Raw genomic sequence first — 22,059 nt, 5'->3', positions numbered from 1 at the left:
GTTCTGCCTGCTCTGCCGACTCGTATCTACCACCGGGATGGGATCGGGCCCGTTCCAAGGCGAGGGGGCACTCCGTGTGCCCGCCAAGGGGTGAGGAGGGGGCAAGGAAGTCTCTTCTCAGGCGCAGGCTGACCGTCCCGTCCCGTCCCCCCGAGGTGTGCCTGGCCGTTCCTCCTGCCATGTCGGCCCCGCGAGCCGTGCTGGGAGGTGACACCCCCGGCACCGCCGGCCACGCGCCAGCCGGGACCCGCTGTCGCCTTGGGGCGGCCGCCGGCTGCCGCTGAGATCAAACGCGCGGGAGATCGATACTTACTTTTAGGCTCATCGAAAATAGAAAGCCCATTTTCAAAGCCAGTAAAAACTAGAAAGGAAGGAGCGAAAACAGAAAGGCTGGGATTATTACAAACTCTTCGGAAAGGAGCAATTTATCGATACGGGGGGGGGTGGGGGGGGTGTATGCAGAATTCCTGCAGAAAAATGGCTCCAGCCGTCCTTTTATCTGACACAATAGATAAATAAATGGATGTACCTACACGGAGCAGCCGGATGCCCTCCGGTCGCTTTGATTTTGCCCAGAGCAGGCTGGCCCTGAGCATTCCCCCTGCGCTCCGTGTCGCGCCCCCTCCCCGGTGCCCGCTCCCCCTCGGGCGGGTGGCTCCTGGCAGGCGAGCCCCGGCCGCAGCCCCGCCGGCCCCGGGAGCGGAGGGCACCTGCTGGCTCTCACTACGACTTCGGAAACCTTTCGGCCCCGTCTCGTACCCACCCTCGCTGTTTCCCCGCCGTGCTCCCCGCCTGTGCCCCGGGGCACCCCCGCAGGGCAAGCCTCAGCGCCGGTGGCCCGGGCTGCCCCTTCTCCGCCTGTTCCCAGCGCGGCGGCGGGCGACCCGTCGGTTGCGGGGGGCCGGGGAGGAATGCAGGGAGAACGGCCTGGCAGCCGAGCCGCCCCCCCGAGCCACTCCGGGGAGCGGCAGCGAAGTCCCGCAGCGGGGCGGCCGCTCGGGTCGCGCTGGTGTCGCGACAGCCCGGGCTGTCCGGAGCGGCGGCCGGGAGCGAGGCGCGCCGGGGCGGCGAGGACAGCCCTTACCCTCGTCACGCTTCCCGTTGGCTGGCACGGCTCTCCTGGGCGAAGGGGGGAGACATTTCTCGTCAGGGAATTTTAGCCCTTTCCTCCCCCCCCTTTCCTTTATCCCCCCTTCCGTTCATTCATAAACCTGGTGGCTATAGACGCAGCTTGAATATTGACGTCTCTTCCCCCAACTGCTCCTCCGTTAACCCAATTACAGAATTCATCAAGAACTGTGTTGAATTATCTCTTTCCATACAGTATCAGCATTAGCCTAATTAAAAGCTATAATGTCTGATATAATGATTAAATCGTTAGCTCTGCTGTAGGGAAGCAATATTTTGTTTTCCCTTCAATTAGAAGCTGATTGAGGTTTTCAGAGCAGGTCAGCTGTGAAATTTGAATTATATGTGTGAGTACCGTTCACAGGGTGAGCCCCTACTCGAAAGCTCCAGAGATTCTCCAAACGCTTTTACCCAGCAAGCTGGGAAAAGACAACAAAACACGCAGAGAGCCTGGAGCTGATTTGGGACTGGGGCTGCAGCATCTCCCGGAACAGTTGTTAGCCCTGGAAAAGAAAGCGGGACTTTATTCAGGCGCCCTTTTTCTTCCATCCCTTCCGGGCTGGGTAGCGCTTAGTGTTCAAAACCGTGATCCCCGAGCTGCCCGGTCACGGAGGCAGGAGTGGGCTTCCCCGCTTGCCCTCACCCGCCCTCCCTGCTCCCTCCCGGGTGGTCGCTTCGGCCCAGGTGACCGTGCCCCGGGGGCGAGGGAGCCGTTCACCTCTGGCGCAGCCCAGCGGGTTTTGCAGTAAAGCGCCAGGGGAGCTGCAAGCGACCCCCCGGTCCCGCGTCTCAGGCGGGCCGGAGAGGGTTCAGCCAGCACCTCCCCCGAGCCTCTCCCCGTGGCTTCTCACCGTGGCGGGCTGGCGCTGGGCGGCCCCAGCCCGGGGCGAGGGTGAGGGAGGCGCGGCGGCAGCCAGCAGACGGCGATCGCCGCCTGCTCCGGGCCGCCCGGCTCGGCTCGGCCCCACCGCCCCTCTGCCCCCCTCCTCGCCCTCGGGGCCGAGCGCGGCGGGGGCACGGCGGCGGGCGACCCCCGCCCCGAGGGGGCGGCCCTACCGGGGGGAAGGGTAGCGGGGGGAAGTGCCGCCCGCCCGGGCTCGTCCCGCAGCGCGGACGCGGAGGGGAGCGGAGGCCGGGGGAGGCCACCCGTCACTCCGGGCAGCTTGCGGGCGGGCCACGCCGGCACCTGCCCCGTTCGTGGGCTCGGGAGGCGGCCAGGGCCGCTGCCGGGACCTCTGGCCCTCCGCGGGCCTGCTCCCGGTGCAGGATCGCCTCCCGCTTCCCCTCTGGCTTCCCGGCAGCGCTCCCCCAGGCACACATCTCGTCCCCTCCGCCGGCCCTCCCCTGCTCCCGCCACCACCCACTGCTGCCTGTTTGCAATTCCACTTTCCTGCGGAAGGAAGGACCTCTTCCCTCTGGGCGCGTTCCCCCCTGCACCACCCCAACCCCGCAGACCGCTCCCCCGCTTGTCGCCTCTGTCAAACGACACTCGCGAAACCGCTTGACCTCGTCCCTGTCCTTCGAGTCGGGATCTGCACCACGTTTACCACGGAAGAAAAGCCCCTGTCTGTCTCCCGAGCTGGTTCTTGCACCTCCCACGTCCCCCTCCCCAGTGGGGTGCGCCTGGGGCAGAGGCAAGGGAGCTCCCGCCAACACCATCTTCTGACACACACACACACCCACTCCCTGTTCTCCTTTATCCAGCCTGAAGGACCGTGTTCCGGCGGTTTGGCTGCCTTTAAGGGAAGGAAGGGGCTCCCGGAGCCGAGGAGAGATGTGTGGGGCAGTGGAGAGTGGGGGAGCCCTGCTCCGAAAGGGGGGCAGCCCCCGACATGGTAAGGATGAGGGCTGCCCCCGGCACCAGGGAAGGGTCAGCCCCGGCCGTGGGTGCCCTGCGTGTAAGGGGGAGGGAAGCGGGGCTGTATCCGCAATTCTCAAGGATGAGCATGTGTTCCTACGGGGTCCACCAGCTCACAGGGTGCACGGTACTTGTCCGGAAAAGGTTGCCCTACACCAATTCGTCCCATTTGTTTGTCAGGAGACCTTCAGGTACCTTTATATCAAAAAATTTCAGGGAAGAATACCACTAGGGCTTTGGGTGAATAATGTACAAGCTATGTCATTTATCCTCATGGCTTTTACTCCCAGTATCTTCATTTGGCCATCCAAGTGGAAATGCGCCTTTCTGTAGTAACCTTCTCCTCCCCTCCCCCACCTCTTCTACCCCAACCAATTACATTTTTAATACATCATTTAGCAATCACAGCAGCCTTGCTTGTTTTGCCCCTGCAGATGTGGCAACCCACCAGCTCAGGAAAATATCAACCCGGAGCAGCGCAGGACCGATCCTGCACTGGCTCCCCTCTGCTCTTTGCACCCTTAGGGCCGCCTAGGAAATGAACAGAGCTTCCCCAAAAGCATCCCTACCCGAGCTCGCAGCAACACCCCAGCTGAGCTCAAAGGGCCCAGAAGCAGGCCGAGCCTGCAGCCATCAGAAATGGAGAGGCGCTTTCCTCTCCTCAGCAAACCTCGGATTAGATTATCAGGATGAGATCACTATTCCATGACGAGCCATTGGAAATGGGGGGGGGGGGGAGAAAAAAAAAAAAAAGGCTAATCCATAGCCCAAAGCCTAAGGCTGGTGCTTTGTGCACGGTGCACGCTCCTCCCTGCAGAAAACTTCTGTGGTAATTACAGTAATTGGGGGAACTGCCGCGTGATTCCAGCCTTGGATGGCCACTAGGGTCAGGAAAAATTATCACTCACGGACCAGGAAAAGAGCAAGGATGCCACATGTCCCTTTCTGCACCTGGCGAAAGACGATGGGGATGGGCAGTTTTTGTGCATGGGCATTTGTGCAATGGACCGGCTGTTCCTATAGCTGCAATTAGAGATTCCAGCATGAATTTGAGTGCAGACCACTTTCGTCCCTCTGTAAAGTAACGGTAAACTATCTCACAGACAGCCAGGGCACAAAGATAATCTTTAAATGTTTTCCGGGTGGGGTGGGGTGGGTGGTCGTCATACTCCTGTAACTTACTTTATACAAATACAACACGTTTCCATGTACCCTTCATTAGTCTCAAATGCTTTTAGCTCCCCTAGGACTAAGAGCACGTCCAGCCTTTGCCTTGCGCCGGGGCTGGGAGCAGTTTTGATGCCAGGGAGAGCCGTCTGCCCCCGCCCGCCCAGAGAGCCTCGGGGAAAGCTCCAGAACGGGTGGAGTCCGGGGGAAAAGGCGTATTTAGGTGCTGCTCGCATTGGTGCGGTGATGACGAGGGGTGCCCGGCCCGGGGCGGACGGCCCCGGGGCACCTCATTCCCCCCCCAAACGCCGCTCTACGGCCGTCTAAGTGTCGAGCGCGCTCGGCGGGAAACGGGGCAGCCCGCAGCGCAAGGCCTCCCTCCCTCCCCCCGGCGGTACCCGGCGGGGAGGGGGCGACCGGTGTGTCCCGTACCCCCCGCCGCCCCGGGGGCCTAAGCTCGGGGGCGCGGCGGAGGGCGGGTCGTGTCAGCGGCCCAGGGCGGGGCGGGGCGCGCCGTGACCCCGACGCCCGCCCCCTCGGGCGCGGCGCGCCCCGCCGGACGTCACTGCTCAGCGCGCGCCATGCAAATCGCCGCCCGCCGGCGCGCCCCCATTGGTCGCCGCCAGGCGATTTAAGGCGGGCTCGGCGCGCCCTGTATGGCTGCAGCGCCCGCTCGCCCGCGCGCCCGGCGGCTCCTCCTCTCCCGGCCCCGTCCCGGCCCGTCCCCGTCCCATCCCATCCCATCCCGTCCGTCCCGTCCCGTCCGTCCGGGCCGCGGGAGGGAGACCAACCGCCAGCAAATTACTGTGCCACCGCGCCACGGCTGCCGGGCTCGGCGCTTGTTTTGGTTGGGTTCTTTCCCCCACCCCCTCCCTCCCCCGACCCTCCTCCCGCTTTTTTTTTTTTTTTTTTTTTTTAGTTAACGTTTAAATACTTTTGTGGGTTTTTTTTTCCTCCCCCTCCTTTTTGCGTGGCGGTGTGGTGCTCCTCTCTCTTCTGCTCCGTTCACCTGCGATCAGCGGATGCAAGTCACACACGCTCCCTCCCCTCCCTCCCTCCCTCTCTCTCTCCAAGTTAGCAAAGAACAAAAAAAAATAGCTCCGTTAAGGATAAGAGCGGGAGCGGAGGGGTGTGCGCGCGTGTGCCGGGGAGAGCCGGGAGCGGAGGGACACCGCCGACGGCCTCCGCACACTCCTCCCTCCGCGCCAAGTGAAGCAGCAAGTTTGCCGTGCACCTGTTTGAACAGCTCGAGTCCCCGTCGCCGCCGAGCCGCGAAAGTGATTTGCGAAAGAAAGGGAGAAAGTTTTTCGCCGGCGGGTCGCCGATCGCTCTCCTCGCGGTTTTCTTCTCCTCCTCCTCTTTTTTTTTTTTTTTTTTTTTTTTTTTTTTTTTTTGCACGGCGGTCGCTACCTAGATACAAACGGGTTTTGCCTCGCTCGCTCCCCGTCCTCCCGGGCTCCTCTATGTTTGATTCTTTTTTCACGCCTGGCGCCGGTGGAAAATAAAAAAGCTACTTGAATGTACAGCATGATGATGGAGACGGACTTGCACTCCCCCGGCGGAGCCCAGGCCCCCACGAACCTCTCGGGGCAGACTGGAGCGGGAGCGGCGGCGGTGGTGGCGGCGGCGGGGGGAACAAAGCGAACCAGGACCGGGTCAAAAGACCCATGAACGCCTTCATGGTGTGGTCGCGGGGCCAGCGGCGGAAGATGGCCCAGGAGAACCCCAAAATGCACAATTCGGAGATCAGCAAGCGCCTGGGGGCCGAGTGGAAAGTCATGTCGGAGGCCGAGAAGAGACCGTTCATCGACGAGGCGAAGCGGCTGCGGGCGCTGCACATGAAGGAGCACCCGGATTATAAATACCGGCCCCGGCGGAAGACCAAGACCCTGCTCAAGAAGGACAAGTACTCTCTGGCCGGGGGGCTACTGAGTGCCGGCTCGGCCGGGGGAGGCCCGGCCGGCGTCGGTGTGGGCATGGGCGTCGGCGTCAGCCCCGGCGGCGTCCGGGCAGCGGCTGGAGAGCCCCGGCGGCACGGCCAGCGGCGGCTACGCGCACATGAACGGCTGGGCCAACGGCGCCTACCCGGGCTCGGTGGCGGCGGCGGCGCGGCGGCGGCGATGATGCAGGAGGCGCAGCTCGCCTACAGCCAGCACCCGGGCAGCGGGGGGCACCCGCATCACCCGCACCCCCACCACCCGCACCACCCCGCACAACCCGCAGCCCATGCACCGCTATGACATGGGCGCCCTGCAGTACAGCCCCATCTCCAACTCGCAGGGCTACATGAGCGCCTCGCCCTCGGGCTACGGCGCCCTGCCCTACGGCTCCCAGCCCCCACCAGAACTCGGCGGCGGCGGCGGCGGCAGCGGCGGCGGCGGCGGCCGCCTCCTCCGGGGCGCTGGGCGCCCTGGGCTCGCTGGTGAAGTCGGAGCCCAGCGTGAGCCCCCCCCGTCACCTCGCACTCGCGGGCCCCGTGCCCCGGGGACCTGCGGGAGATGATCAGCATGTACTTACCGGCCGGGGAAGGCGGGGATCCGGCGGCCGCCGCCGCCCAGAGCCGGCTCCACTCCCTGCCCCAGCACTACCAGAGCGCCAGCACGGGGGTGAACGGCACCGTCCCCTTGACGCATATCTGAGCCCCCGCCGGCCGCCGGCACCGGCGCCGGGAGCGGCGGAGGTGGGCGCGGGCCCCGGCTCGGCCACCGGCCCCGGCCCCGGGCCGCCCCGCAGGACTGCGCACCCCGCCGCTGCCACCGCACGCTCAGCCCCTGGCCGCCCGCCCGCGCCCGGCCCGCTCCGCTCCTGCCCCGCTCCCGGCTTCCCCCCTCTTATTTTTGCCTCTTGCTCCCCTTCCCGCCCGCCCTCCCGCGCCTCTTTTTTTTTTTTTTTTTTTTCTTTCTTCCTTCCTTTTTGTACAGAAGAGAAATGTTTTGATGTTCTTGTAATAATAATAATAAATAATAATAATAATAACGAGAGAGAAAAAAGGTAACGGTTGCTTTACTTACCTTTTTTTTTTAGAAGGACTAGTTTATGAAACTAGTTTTAGACTGAACTTCTGTGTTTATGGAGACTTTTTGTACAGTATTTATCATTCACCCAAGAGACATAGAGCGTTTATTTGCAAAAAAAAAAAAAAAAGGAGAGAGAGAAAGAGAAAGGAAAAACAAAAACAAACCGACGGCGTAAAGACAAAAAATATCAATAATAACCATACAAAGTTGTAGGCGATGCCAACTTTTATACCGCGCGGAACCGCTACGATTTCAGTCACGGATCGCTTCTTGCGAAGGCTTTTTATTGCCTAATTAACTCGAAGTTGATGGGGAAAACAGTTCTCATTTATTACTCATGTACTAAGGCAAATCCAAAACAACACTTAAAAGTTTTTTTGTAGATGTTCTCGGCGTTTCTGGATTTTTTTTTGTTGTTGTTGTTTGGGGTTTTTTTGTTATTTGTTTCTTTATTTATAAAACTTTTTTTTTTCTTCTGGAGGCTGCAATGATTTTTTTCTTGGGTTTTGTAAAACTTTATTGTATCTGGATATTTGTTTGTTTGTTTTCTCTTTGGTTTTGTTTTCTTTTGTATCATTTATTGTAAATGCATTGTGAAATAATTTTTATTTAGGCGTTACGAGGGAATTCAGATTGTGTATATAGTTTACTAAAAAGCTTTTCTGCTAAACAGAAATCCTAAGGATGCGTTCAATTTTGAGTTAAATAAATTTCAAAGCGGAAAAAGTCACCTGGTTTTTTTTAAAAAAGAAAGCAAAACCTAACCGGAGAGCATAGCAGTGTTTACCATAGCGTGCCTGGACATACAGCAGGTAAACCTAGAATATGGGGAGGAAGTTTTAAATCGGAGCGGCAAACGAACGAAGTGCAACCCCGCTGTAAATGCCGGTGGCTCCTAACCGGTGTAAATCAGGAGGGCTGAAGGCAGATTTATTTCAGTTCTCGCTCCGTGCTGCGAGGGAAGACGACTCGCCGCGTCACCCTCCCAGCCGTGCACGTTCGTTTTCTGGATTTTGCGGCCAGGCTGGCGGCCCGGCCCGTGCCAGGGCCGTAACTTCTCCCCGGGGGGAGGCCGGGCGCTGCGGCAGGGCTGCCCGCCTCTGCCCCCGCTCGTCCGGGAGACCCCGCCGTCCCGGGGGGCACCGACCTCCGGGGGGAGGCGAAGGCGCCGGCGAACGCGCCACTTCCCCTCCAATTAACGCCATGAAAAGCGAAAGCGCTTCGGTTTGAGCGTCCCGAAAAGAAAAGCGACCTCTAAACCCCAAGCCCGGAACGCAGCCCCGTCCGTCCCGAGCATCCCGGGGGGCGAACAGGGAGCGGTGGGGTCATGCGCTCCCGGCCCGCGCAAACCGGGGGGCCAGTTTCAGCGACTGGTGCGAAAGCTGTAGGGCAAAAACCTGCGAGTCTGTTCATTGCAGAATGCTGTTCGGTGCTTTGAAGTCTAATTTAATTTTATTTTTTCTTCCTAGCTGTTGATCGGTACCTTTCGATATGCTGGAATTAAAAGTTTGCTGTAAACTTCGTCTGGTAGTAGTAACAGCATTAAGCGTTGCCTTTAAATATCATACGGTAGCAAAGAAATTTTTTAATTAGTCTTAACAGCTTGAACAAAAGGAAAAAAACCACTTCTGACTTGCAGGGGTAGTGTCGGTCGCCGCAGGCTGTAGGGCTTTTTAAGCCATTTTTAGCGCTGGCGAATGAGTCCTTCATCCATCCAGGAGTAGGGAAGTGTTAGCTGGTTAATGAGGAGCGGTTTCTGTCCGTGTTAGGGACTGCATTTTACCTATAATGCTGACATGTCAATTGACATATGTAACTCTTCGGAGTCATTTTGATATAATTTGATATAAAACTCATTCTTTAAAGTGAATGCAAAATTTTCATGGAAACTGTCTATTGATTTCAACCCAAAATTTCCCCTTTCTTTTTTTCTTTTTTTTTTCTTTTTCTTTTTTTTTTTTTTTTTTTAAACTATGTGAGCCTTTATTAAAAGCGAGGTGTGTGCGGGTTCAGGCAGTCAGCAGGCTAATTTTGGAACTAGCGTGCAAACAGCGCGCACAGAAAGCAGGAACCTGTGAGAATCCTTCCGGCGCGTTGGTTACCTCCGGCCAAGCACGGTCCTGTACGTAATTTAAAATATTAGCAGGCGTACCTTTAAATGTGCAGAATAAGCTGAATACCTGTTGAACTGTTTCTTGAAACGCGTTATCCACCATGTGTATACGTACTCATACATATCTATACACACTGTAGATAGATAGCATCATGACCAAAGAGAAGTATGTGTGTGTGTGTGTACATGTGCACATGCAGATGCATATACATCTGATGCAAACCTTGTTACGTGCCTTTTCTTTAAGGGTCATAGCTATTGAAAATCCCATTTACTGACAATGCGGAAGAGAAAAAATCCCGGCGAGACGATCCTGTATCGTTGAACACGACTGATGGAACAGGCGGATTGGGGCGGTCAAGGGAGAAAAGCAAATAATCATCTGTACACGTCCAAACAACAGAAATACTAGGGGGAAGCACTTAAAAGAGAAATATTACGACTCACTAAATGAGCTCCTTTTAACGAGTTTTCCCTCCTCCCCTCACAATTTAGTCACCTCAATGGCGTTATGCCTAGAATAATAGGAATACCTGCACTTTCAGTACAAGGGGATTAAACAGACCCAATCTCGGCTATATTCAAATCAGCTTCGAATATTCTCAGCCCCGCCTTTCAAAGAAATACAATCCCCTCTACAAATGTCCAACACACCACCACCACCACCCAAAACCCAACCAAAACCAACAAACCAACCAAAACCACCACCACCCCCAAACACCAAAAGGGTAGCATTTTTTGCTGTTAGTGGTTTTCTGGTTGGCGATTCAGTTTAATGTGAGTTAAATTTCAAGTTTGAATATACAAACAAACTTTGCTAGGCAGACGAGTTGGGTTTAGGCACAGTAAAATAACTCTGTCTTTGGGCTTTCTGCTGTGCTGGTTATATATAAGAGAATAATTGAATATGCAAAACTAAGAATAGGTTTAAGCGATTTATGGTTTAAGTACATTACATCTAAAATTGTATGAAATGTTCTCCTATAATATGATTGACAGAGCTATTAAAATCACCTGTGTGGAAGAATAAAATAAAAAGAAAAGTAATCTCGTTTCCAGTAAAAGGAAGGAAAATCCAGGGAGTAAGGCGACGGGGAGCGGGGCGGAGGTGCTCTCTCTGCGGAGCTAGGCTGTATGTAGCGGGGGGGGCTTGGGGGTCAGGACCCCCCTCCAGCCAGGCCCCAACCCCCCCCCCCACACACACACCGGCCACCGTTCTGGCCGGCAGGTCCCTCTGCCCCAGGAGAGGGGCAGCGGAGGAGCTAGGGAGGACAGGAGGCAGAGTGCGATTAACAGGTTTGATCCGCTCCAAACTTCGAGCCAAAATGCAAACTTGGCCTGAACTCCACGGCTCTTTTCCCAACGATTCTCCCTCTTTCTTCTTTTTTTTTTTTTCTCTTCCCCCCCCCCCCCCCGCTTCTTCTCCACCTCCCCTCCTTTTCCCGTGCGTGGCTCGCTGAGCCCGTAGGAGTGGCGCTGGGCCCCGGGGAGAAGCCGTTCTCTGCAGCTCCACTCCTCCGCGCCTTCAACCGGAGTCACACCGCAGCAAGCCCGGGGCGGGGGGGGGGGGGAAGGGGGGAGCGGCAGAGGGGGCATCGATGGGATGGCTCCGGGCCTCTGGGAGCAACGGAGCGGGGAGGGGGACACATACATTAAATTGCCCTTGAAAATAAAAAGAGGGACGACTCCAGAAATCTGCTCAGGGGGCCGTGAGGGTGCAGCCCCAACGCGCTTAGGGGGCCACAGTGGGGCAAGAAAGCCCCTCGACATGCCCCTTGGCAGGGCGGGTGGGTGGGGAGGACCCTCCCTCCCAGCTGGGCCACATGCCGGCAGCATCAGCATCAGGCCGGAGGCACCTAAACGCCTGACGCGGTTACAGCATTTTTGTTATCATGCTGTAAACTGCCACGGAAGGAAAAAAATATATTAAAAAAAAAAAAGCGCCCAACCACACAACAGCACCCCCACACCGCCGAAAATCAAACACTGTAGAGTAAAACGCAGCTCAAGCACGCTAGCTGGCAGATGCCCTTGCGCTTCATGCGTTAGCCGGAGAGGATGCCCTCCCGGGCCGAGGGCCGACACCCCCCCTGCGGCGACCCTCGATGCCCCCCACCTTTCCCGGGGACCAACCGACCGCCCCCGGGTCTTTTTCTGCCCCGTCCCCGCCCCCCGCCCATTTTCTGCCCGCTCCCCTCGGCAGTCCCCAGCTCTCCCCTTCCCTCCACTGAGCAACACGTGGGGAGGGCCGGGAAGAGGCAGCCCCGTGGGGCGGGCAGTGTCGGAGTGTCCGTGTGTCTGTGTGAGTGCAGGTTGCTCATCTTGCGGGAAGGGCCCTCCTCGCTAAGCAAGGCGCCCCGGTGTCGTGGAACAGTGGGCCTGGAGGCTGCTGTCCGTGGGGTGTGAGTGGGGTTCTGCGAGCTGCAGCCCCACGAAGCGAGGTGCCGTCGGAGGGGCTGCAGCTGAATGATGCAAGAGGAAGACGGGGTGGAAGCAGGGGAGGGGCGGAAAGGGAGAGCGCGGGGAGGAGGAGGGGGGCCGGTGTTTGGGAGAGCGAGGGATTAGCGAGGAGAGTCCTGACCCCGAGATCAACGGCCAGTCAAACCCGTTTACAATCACCCAGCAGAACACCGGACGGTTCCCGCTGCAAGCCAGCGGCCGGCGGCGCAGCCAGCGAAACCAGAGCCCCCCCGCGGAGCGGGAGGCTGGTGGGGGAGGCCCCGGCCCGGCTCCGGGGAGAAGGGAGACGCCACAGCCCGTGCGGGGGCGGGGGGGGAAGGGCGGGAAGGGAGGTCCCAGCGGGAGGTCGGGGGGGCTGCAGCCGGTGGCTGTAGGCAGGATGTTGCGGTGCGCCCAGTCTCCCGGCCGCAGCCTTCTGGCTCTTCACCGACGAGCAGGGGGGAAGCGAAGGGAAGCGGGGGGAGATCCAGTCGTGAGAGGCGGGGGTGGGGTGGGGGGGGCGGTGGACGAGGATAGCTGAGAGAAAACAAGCACGTTGCTGTCAGCCGGGAAAGGCCGCTGTTGAACTCCACACGGGACCCTCCTGGGCTGAGCCGCGGGGCTCCCGGCGACACCAAAGCCCGGCTCCAGTCATGCGTTCAGCGCCGGGCGGGCGCAGGCCGCCCTCCCGGACCGCAAGCCATCTGCTGCACGGCTACCGGGGGCGGGGGTGGGAGGGGAGGTGCCCCCCGACGGGGCGCCGAGCGGGGCCGGCAGCGGCGGGTGGGCGCCTCGGCAGCCGCCCCGCTCCCCGCGGGGCATCGGCGCCGCCGCTCCGCCGTGCCGCTCACACCCCACGCACGCAGACGCTGCGGGGGGGGGGGGGTCGGGGGGGAGACGACACACGCCAACTAATATTTTTTTGAGGGGGGGAAGCAAGCGGTCCTTCCACGTCGCGGCATTTTGGCTCCTCCACTTCCCGAACATGCAGCACCTGCCAAACCGAGGATGCTCGCTGGCTCGGCGCTACCCCACGACCTCTGGGCCAAAGGGGATGGGCCTGGCCCGGCTTGGAGACACAAACCTCTTAACGGTGCCGAGGCAAGACCCAGGCACCTGCTGTCACGCTTGGCCCCGCTCTGCGAAATGCGGCGCCATCCCACCTCTCTGCCCCTCCGTCTGCCCAGCACCGCGGGGACCCCGGGGGCTGCGGGGTGGGTGGGAGCTCGGGGCGGCAGGCGGGGGCTGGGAGGTACGGGTCGAGGTGAAGCGAGCCTCCGTGGGTTCGTGCGGAGGTTCGTGGTGGATGCTGCTTTCCAAGGGGGCACTGAGGTCTGGGGCAAGGGATTTCACCCTGCTAAGAGGAGCTGGCAGCAAAGCGTGGGTGCAAAGTCACTTCTGGAGAGGCAAGGCCGAAATAGTGGCAGGGGAGACGAAACAGAAAACGTGGCAGGACACGATCTTGCAGAGCTCCGAGCCGGGCACGAAGGGGAGGGCTGGCGTGAAGGGGGGACCGTGGGAGCTGAGCCCCGCTGCCGGGTGGCGGGAGGGAAAGCAGAGATGATGCACAACGGGGCGGGCAGGAGCTCGCTCCGGCCCTGCCGCCCGCTGCTGAGTAATGCCAGGAGGAGCCGTGAGACAGGGGCGGCCCCGACGCGGGGGGGGGGTGGTGTGGCTGGCAGAGGAGCCGAGGCCCCGGGTATGCAGGTACAGATGCAACGGGAGACTTCCATTAGCGGAGGTCGAAGGGAAAACCCGTTGACTTTTACATGCAGTGAGCCATTCTACTGTTGGAGGAAACTCTGTGAAAGTGAAGGTGGGCAAACGGAAGATCGCAGACTCCTGAGGAGCTTTGCTGTAACAGTGGTGCGGTACATGGGGCCCACTCCTCTGGCCTCATGCCCGAGGTGGTAAGGCGTGCTAGCAGGAGACCTGGAAGTTCTTCCTAGTCCTCATGCCTAAAATCGGGACATCCCGATTTGTATGTGCTGTCAAAAAGTCTGGAGGTACCAAAGGGAAAGGGTGAGAAAAAGCCCCGTCCTTTGAATGTCCCAGAGCCGGTGTGGAGTGAGGAGCAGCCGACCAGGGAAAGCACTCCGGTCCCTGGCTTTGGGGTGGAAGCGGTGGGGCCTTGAGACAAAGACACACACTCCCCCCTTACTTACAAAGCTTTGGGGTGCCCCCGTGCAGTTTCATGCCTATCTTTCCTGGACGGTGCAATTCCCTGAAGGGAGGAGCCTTCAGAAAGGTCTTGTTTCAAGAAAGTCATTCAAGTGCTTTAGCATGGCCTGTCAGGACGGGTTTGGGGGTAATATGCTTCATGCTCGGTAAAATCCCATTGTTCATGCTTTCATCCCGGGCACCTCTCATTGATTTGGAGAAGACGTGTGCCACGGTTAACTGCGGCTCTCAGTTAGAGGGACTATCCTTCAGAAACCTTGAAAAAAAAAAAAGGGACAATGAAACCCAGGAGAAGCAGGAGAGCATCTGGTGGTGGGCAAACAATTGGGCAAGTGCTAGAGGGCGAGCTGAGCTCCGAGGAGTGGGAAAACGCGACTTCAGCCCGGGGCAGACCGGCGTGGGCTGAGGAAGTGCAGCCAGCACGGGGAAGGAGGGGAAGGACCGGGGTCTGCAAAGTGTGCATTTAAGAAAAGAATAGCTTTCACGGGGAGGAGTTGAAATATAGTTTACTAAGGCGTAAAACTAACTCTCCATAGCAACTAGGAACCAGCGGTGAACAAAGGCACCATACATTTTGGGCAGTATGATTTATCCACGAGTGTGTGTGTGAGGGTGTGGGAGGGGTGTAGGGGGAGTAGGGAGACATTTATTTCCTACCCAAAAATTGTCTCACACAAATTTCAGAAGTATTGGATTCAGCTTTGGGTTTTGTTGTTTTCTTTTTTTTAATCTCCAATGCAGAAAAAGTGTAAAGAAAGATTGTCCTGCTAAAAGTGTTGGACAGTGGATAGTTCAATCCTAATCAGATTAGTAGAATGAAGTAACAGGCTCTTCTGGTTTAGAGCTGCAAACACAAGCAGCCCAAGGCGGGAGGAGAGACCTAAACCTCCAGGCACGGGAGTTCAAAACGAAGTATAGACGCAAAAACGCAATTCCAAGCCGGTGCGGAAAGCTGGGGGCTCTGAAACCTCTGAAAGGGTGCCTCAAAGTTTCATACACCCCAGTCATGGTCTCCCCCTCCTGCCTTACACTCAGGTATAAACACCTTTATCTTTTGGAAAAATCTTGAGTAATCACTTGATCAAGTGATTGGATTAGCTTTTGTATTACCTTTCGTTTTACCTGTGCATAGCGCAAGAGAGAAAGGGGCTTTGCGTCACTTAAGTGTTTGGTGATTTGGGTTTTTTTCATTATCTGTGCCTTCGTGCATTATCAGTCGTACCTTCCACTAAATTGCTTTTCAGTCGCAGGGCAGGTGAGGGCTGCGTGGTTCCCCCTCGACGTTAGAATGCAGGAAATAATGCGAAAAAGAAGATGCTTGTGCAATCGGATCACTCTGAACACGTGTATTTCCTACCTTGAAGGACATCGAAAAGGAAAAGAAAACTAGGTGTGAAACGCCTTTTGAAATACACAGCTGTAGGGGAGCTGAAGTCTGCATGTTTCAGGATGGAGAAGTCTGGAGGAAACTATGAATCTCAGATCCGGAAAATAGATCAGGAAGATTAAAACATGGGAAGAGAAAAAAAAAGAAGGGGGGGAGGGGGGGGGGGGGAAGAAGGAGAAAAAAAATGGAAATGAAGAGCCGAACAAGGGAGGCGTGGAGTTTAGCCTAACAGACTTCTCAGCAGTGTGTCTTGATCTGCCATGAGGGTGAACAGGCAGGGATCCAGGCATGCGATACATTTTCCAAACGGGCACTTCCCATGCTCTGGTGTCACACCATTACTCATGTGTCTTGCGGAATAGCCGAAAGAACGAAGAAATGATAGCAGAACATGCATTTCTCCCCACAAAAGCATTTCATCCGTTAATGTTCCTCTCCGTTTCTAAGGTTCTGGCAAGGCTGAGGCAGTTTCTGCTAACCAATCCAAAAGGTCCATTTAGGAGACTAACTTTTGGGTCATAACACGGGGACAAATATTCTCCTAATGGTTTTGCTTTGACTAGGCAGCTGCAGGGAAAAGCTCTGCACGATTTTCCCTAATCTAGCAACATCTTCTCAGTTCTAGGAGTCGCAGACCAAAGCTCATGAGGTAAGTGGGACAATCTCATCGGGATAAACGTGCCACAGATCCAGCTATTTAAGGTGAGGGAAGCAATGAAAGGGCGCTGCTATTGCAAGAGACATCCTTGGAGGACCAGATGAGCTGTTTGGAACAACTTGGTAGGAGCTTGCTATGTAGCTGTATTATTTAGTGGGTAGTTCCAGGTAGATAAACTAAATGTGGTCATGCGTCTCAGACACGTTTTAAATGTTTTGTAATGCCTAAATAATGTGTTAATGTATTCACAGTTATGAAGGGTTCCTATTTAGATGGATGTATTTATCATCTGTCTTAGAGTAGCTTTAGATGCTGAATAAGAGAAGATACTACAGCCGAAAGTTAAACCTATTTTCATGAAAAGGGACAAACTCGGGGTCCCTTGTTCAGAACAGGGTCTCTGCTCTACAGGATATTCTTGCTGACCTCCTTTGACCAGTATAACCTAACACACATTAAAAAACTTTTACTCTTTAACAAAAATTTGCCAGGGTGTGGATATCAACTGCTTCATAAATATATGTCATGGCGTCGTTTAGTTGGGAACGTCCCATCTTAACTTTCCGACGTTTGCTGGAGAATGCAAATCTCTCTCCACAGGCGCAGGGTTGCACACCCGATTCGGGTACCGGCGAGCTGAGGTGTCTTGTCGTACCTTCTAGTTTTAATGCCACATGTCCGTTGCCTGCCAGGTAGAGGATTCTCTTCAGACGTAACAATTGAATGACGGGTGTAAGTATGGAGGCGGAAAATCAGAGCTAAAGTTCATAGAGGATCGGGTTTGGCTTTTGCGGTACGAGACATAGAAATTTTAAGGAAGGGCAGAAATGGTGTGAGAGAAGCCCCTCTCCTGTTCCGTGGAACAGCTGGGCAGCAGCTGGAGCGGAGCCCTGCTCTTCGCCGGGCGGCGTGCGGCGAGGCAGCCGCGGGAGGTTCGAAGGGCGAACCTCGGCCGTGCCTTGGTCAGCAGCAGCACCCGGGGCAGAGGGATTTCCAGGGTCTCTCTGGAGATGACGGACGGAACAGAGACATGTTCCTTTACAAAAACTTCTCCGGTTTTCGGTGGAAAACGACCGCCTTTTCCACGGGGAGAAGTCTTCTGCGTGGAAAGCTGGGGAGAAGGCAGCTGTGGCAGAGCCTCCGTGCCCGCGTCAGGCTGTGGCGACCGTTACTTACCCTGAAACCCAGCCTGAGCCGTCAAACCAGCTGCCAAACGGCCCTTCGTGCCGCCCGGGCCCGGCCGCCCTGTGCGCCCACCCTCGCCCCGCCGCGGCAGCGCCAGGGGGTTGGTGCGGGCCCGGGGTGAGGGGCCGCCGCCCGCCCCCCGGCCCCGCCGCCGTTCCCTCGGCTCTACCCGCCCCGCGGCGGGGGCTGCCCCGGGGGGGAGGGGGGTGGGGCGCGGGGACCGGCCGGGGCGGGGGCCGGGCGGGGGCAGCGGGCGGGGACCCACGCGTCCCCGGGGAGCAGCTCCGGGGTCAGGCTGTGGAGTCGCAGCGAGGCAAGCGGCTCTCACCCCTGGAGGGGGCACAAAGCCATGGCCCGGGCCGAGGTCAGGGGACCGGCGACAGCCCGGCTGCGAGGGCCTCCACGCTGCTCTTCCCGCAGTGGGACAGGCGGGCCTGGCCCCGGCGTGATTCCAGCGGGGGCCGCGGCGGGGCCGCGGGGTTCCCCGCCCGGGGGGGCCGGCGATGGCCGCGGACCGGGCAGCGCCTCACCCGGCAGCCCCGGGTCCGGCCGGGCCCCAGCGCTCCGCAGGCGTCCCCCTCTCCCCGCGCCCTGTATTTGTGTCCACTAGTGACCAAATGGCAACTGCCACGACCTAAGCCGCAGCCCGCCCGCTCGCCTACTTTCTTCCTCTAACGCTGTGTTTTGGGTCAATTTGAGGGAAGGCAGCTGCTTACGGGAATTCGAAAGAGCCCGACTGCTTGGAGAAACCTTTCCAGGAATCCTGTGAAAAGATTAAGCTTGGGACTGCAGTATTCCTGCCCGCGCACAAGACAAAATATGAACAAATTTAAAGCAATACCTCAGAGAGGGAGAGAAACAAATCCGGAGTCATCCAGCAATTAAACAAAAGGCCAGAAAAAATGTCTCGTCTTAAGCCAGTAGTCACTGAGAAGCACCTTTCCTTATATCAAATGAGAGTTATTTTCAAGAGTTTTCCTAAGTGAAGCGCTTCTGAGACCTGTATTTTCTGCTCCAGCAACAGTGTTCTGTGTTTTGCTGGGTATCGCCATACCACCCACCACCACGAAAAGTACAGCTGGAGAACCAGGGAGTGTTGACATACAATTTGATAGTTTATGTCTTTCCCAAAGAACTGCTTGTCTCCACCTGACAGGAAGATGCTAATAGAAAAATAACAATAAGAAATTTGCCACTGTACAGAATACTTTCTGGACTTGTAAACAAACATCAACTCAAAAAATATTATTCTCATTTTGGAAACTTTACAATTACTACAGAGTACTAAGATCACTTCACTGACCCTCAACCATACTGCACAGATATTGCCAAGCTGAATTCCCTTATTATTCCTCAGAGCCAACACTTTTTACGAGGAGAATGCAGCATCCCTAATTTAAATGTTAGGATTTTAGGTTTGGGGGTTGTGTTTTTTGTCTTTTGGGTTTTTTTTTTGGGGGGGGGGGGGCGGAGGAGGAGGAGGAGGAAAAAGAGAAAGCAAGAAAAAATTATGGTAAGCTGTCTTTTAAAGTGAAAAAAAATTGAGAAATCTGTAGGAAAATGGTCTAGAGGTGACTGGACTAGTGTGATTTCTTGCCCAACCTACAAGTCATCTGCAGGTTATTTTCTCTAGTACAAATGTAATTTAATAGCCGAGATGGATGCTGTTTCACTTTCAGCTATCTGCTCTATACTCCGGTCTCATTCTACACTAGATTATTACCTTACTGTTCTATATGCACAATTTAAAGGGAATTACCTATTACTTCAATTATTTGTTTCTTATCAACTGATGTTACACTACAAGGATTTGCATTGAAAGGACACAAAGAAAGAGCAAGTCATGGCACATTGCCAAATAAAAGAGTAATGTTCTGGTGAATTTAGCCCAAATAATTTACTGCTATATGAAAGTGGAAAAGTGGAAGGTGAACCCTTTGACCAATAAATCTCTTCTGCATGTGAAACCCTTATCTTGTCCGCCTCCAATATATTCCACGCTAGGAAGCCATCATCATTGGCTCTGGTTTGTTATTTGTAAACCTTGATCTTCTGCACTCGGTGTCCTAAATATGGATAATTAGCATCAGTTTATCACGCCTCTGCATATTTTCTCTTCTCTCCAAACATGCATGCTTCTATTGGCTGCCATTCTGTCACAGAAGATTATGGAGACAGATTGCAGAGAATGAATGTGCTAAACGAGATTAGGAAGGAATAGAAATAGCAACTTGGCCAATAAATTCCTCGTGAGAGCCTTATCATACAATTACACGTTGACTTGTTTCACACTCTCCCAGCCTCTTAATCCAACGCCCCCACCAAGAATAAAATTTCACTAATTTCTGAATTACTGCATATCCTCATGACTTGTCACTGAGAATGGTTGGAAGAAGCAACACGGTCGAAAATAGCACATCAAACTTCCAAAAAGAAAAGAACTTTACAGACAGAAAGAGATGTGGCTTTCAACCATTTGTGGCCATATGTCGAAGTTTTTGTGCCGCCACGGTTTGAAGTGTCAAGACTTCAACATCAGACCTCGCCCTCTATGCTTTTGAGCCCTAACTCTTTACATTGGGTGTTACGTTATCCTTTAGAGGGACTTGGGGGTAAGAATACGGTGCACTGATGCTGCTAAATTATCTTACGTGATCATCTGCTGTGCAATCAACTCTTGTCAATGAGCCCTCACAAACTCGTCAGACAGCAACACCTACTGCCGTCATCGATTTCTGGGACATTCCTGAAAATGCGGTAATTGAGAAGACGCCGAAAGCATGACAGCAAAGTGAGACAAAATCCTGCTGAACTTACAAGAAACATCTGCCAGCTCAGTGGAGTTAGTTTTGTCCGTTCTGCCGCGGTTATTTCAATGTGGATGTCAAGAAAACATTATTTCCATGACGTGATTAAGAGGCATGGCAAAACCCTTCAGGACACATCATCTCTGGAAATGCTGGAAGTCTCCATTTCCTCCCTTATACTAGCCCAAGAGAAGGACTTGAAAAAACCATTAATGTTGTGATAATGCTGTTTTCATTCTACCTGTAGAAGAAGGACATAAATGGAATAATAAGTCCCAAGATTTGAAGATAAAGCCTTGCTCAAATGATCTGTGCTCACAGGTTTGATGCCACAGTGCACTTGTCTTACGATTTTAGCAGACTTAAGGATATTTTACACCATTTATTACCGTGAAAGGACTGCTTTAGAAAGCAAGGTGTTTGTATAACTCGAGTAATTGTTCCCCCTAATAAATGTGAATCTTCAACCCCATACAGACTTTCAGAAGCCGGATGAAAAGTGTGATGAAATCGCGCTACGTATTCCGCGGTTGCTTAGCGTCACTCCCGCCTCTGCAATCAGATGCTGGGGAAGTTTTAACGCAGCAGCAAAGCAGTACATGTCGCAAATGTTAAGGATGCTCAAAATAAGGGGATTGCCTCGAGTGGGACCTCCCTGCGTGCTTTTCCCGGGGTGGAAGCGATCCAGGAGGCAGCGGAGCATCCCCACTGTCCTGCAGTCCCCAGCTCGGGGGGAGCTGGATGGCTGCAACCCTCGGGTATGGCAAATGCATCCTGCGAGTACCACAGAGCACGAGGTGCCCTGTGAAAACTTCATGCCTGGGCCCTCTGAGTTATCTTACCATAAAGTGGGTTTATTGGTAGTGGTGGTGGGGAGGTTGCTGATTTTTTTTTTGACCTGCCCATTACTTTTCTCTTACTCTCCCACGGAGTTTTGCTTGGTACCCAATCACCTCCGGATGGAAAACCAGACTGCAGAGAGTCACCTTCATCCAGGGCTTTAAAACCATAGCATTACATGTTTAAAAACCCGTAACTCAGTAAAGACTGAGATGATATAAGCGTGACCCTGGATAGCAAGACAGCCCCACTACCTGTTTGCTGCCACAATAGCCTTTGCTGTCCCATTAAAGTAAAAAATTAATAACACTCCTGTATTTCCTTCTTCCCTCTTTTGTTATACACGTAGGCATGCATACATATTCACATCCACGTATATCTAAATGGATATACACGTATATTTTATATATAATGCATACACATATATATAATGTATACACATATATGTACACACACATCTCCCTAGTGAATCGGTTAGCTGCAGCAGGGGGAGAGGCGTTTGCCATTAATCTGGGAACAAACCGCTAACCTCGGTGACTGGTATTTTAGCTTTTCTTTTCTCGCTTCTCTCAGTGCGGGGAGAGCAGTAAAGCTTGTGTGGACTGATTGTGAGGGGCTCTGCTGGAATTTGGCAGGCCAGGGGCTTGGAGAGAAGCCCCATGCTGACTCCTATTCAGCGGGCCAGTTTTCTGCGAGCTTTGGAAGTTTCACTCAGCCGTGCACTCAATGGCTTCACAAAGCTGATTACAAGCTTCAGCGCATTCCTGAAGGAGCCAAAAGCGACGCAGGTGCAAACGAGCCGAGGGAGCCCCTTATCCCGGTGACAGAATGGGACAAGCTGGGAAAGGCTTGGACCACACAAATCCAAGGCTCACCAGGCAGCAGCAAGCCTGCCTTGGGAACAGGGAATCATTATCCGCTCCATTCAGCGGGGACCCAGCGGCAGCAGCGGCACGTCCCGGGGCTGGGGACATCTCCCGGGGCTCTCCGTCCCGGGTGGGAGCAGCGCCTCCTCACCTGGCACCCCCCTCCCGGCTCCTCGGCAGCTGCCTCATGCACGGACCGGAGATGTCCCCGCTCCCCCGAGCTGACTTCTACCCCAGCACCTGCCAGGCTTCAGCCCGACGCCTAAAGTACCTGGCCGCGTTTTCTCCTGTTGCTCCATCAGACACAAAAAGCGCCCCCCACCCCCACCCCCCCGCGACCCTCTTCCCTTCCCCATATAGACACGGTGCTTAAGGATCTGCCTGGAAACCCAGCACAGAAACCGCGCTGATCC

The 22,059-nt window shown here is 55.4% G+C and overlaps 1 protein-coding gene across 1 annotated transcript; it reads left to right on the top strand.

The window, feature by feature from the left end:
- Positions 1–5,671: 5,671 nt before the first annotated feature.
- On the top strand, positions 5,672–6,974 carry SOX1 (SRY-box transcription factor 1). Its single transcript, XM_005228705.2, is given in 7 exon segments — positions 5,672–5,756; positions 5,759–6,144; positions 6,146–6,257; positions 6,260–6,356; positions 6,358–6,483; positions 6,485–6,599; positions 6,601–6,974. Coding segments are annotated over 7 exon segments (1,113 nt in total). The 3' UTR covers positions 6,793–6,974.
- Positions 6,975–22,059: the final 15,085 nt, after the last annotated feature.

This window comes from Falco peregrinus, chromosome 4 (assembly GCF_023634155.1).
Source record: "Falco peregrinus isolate bFalPer1 chromosome 4, bFalPer1.pri, whole genome shotgun sequence".
NCBI classification, from domain to species: Eukaryota; Metazoa; Chordata; class Aves; order Falconiformes; family Falconidae; genus Falco; species Falco peregrinus.
The sequence above is the reverse complement of the archived record's forward strand: the minus strand, read 5'-3'. Positions and strand labels throughout refer to the sequence as shown.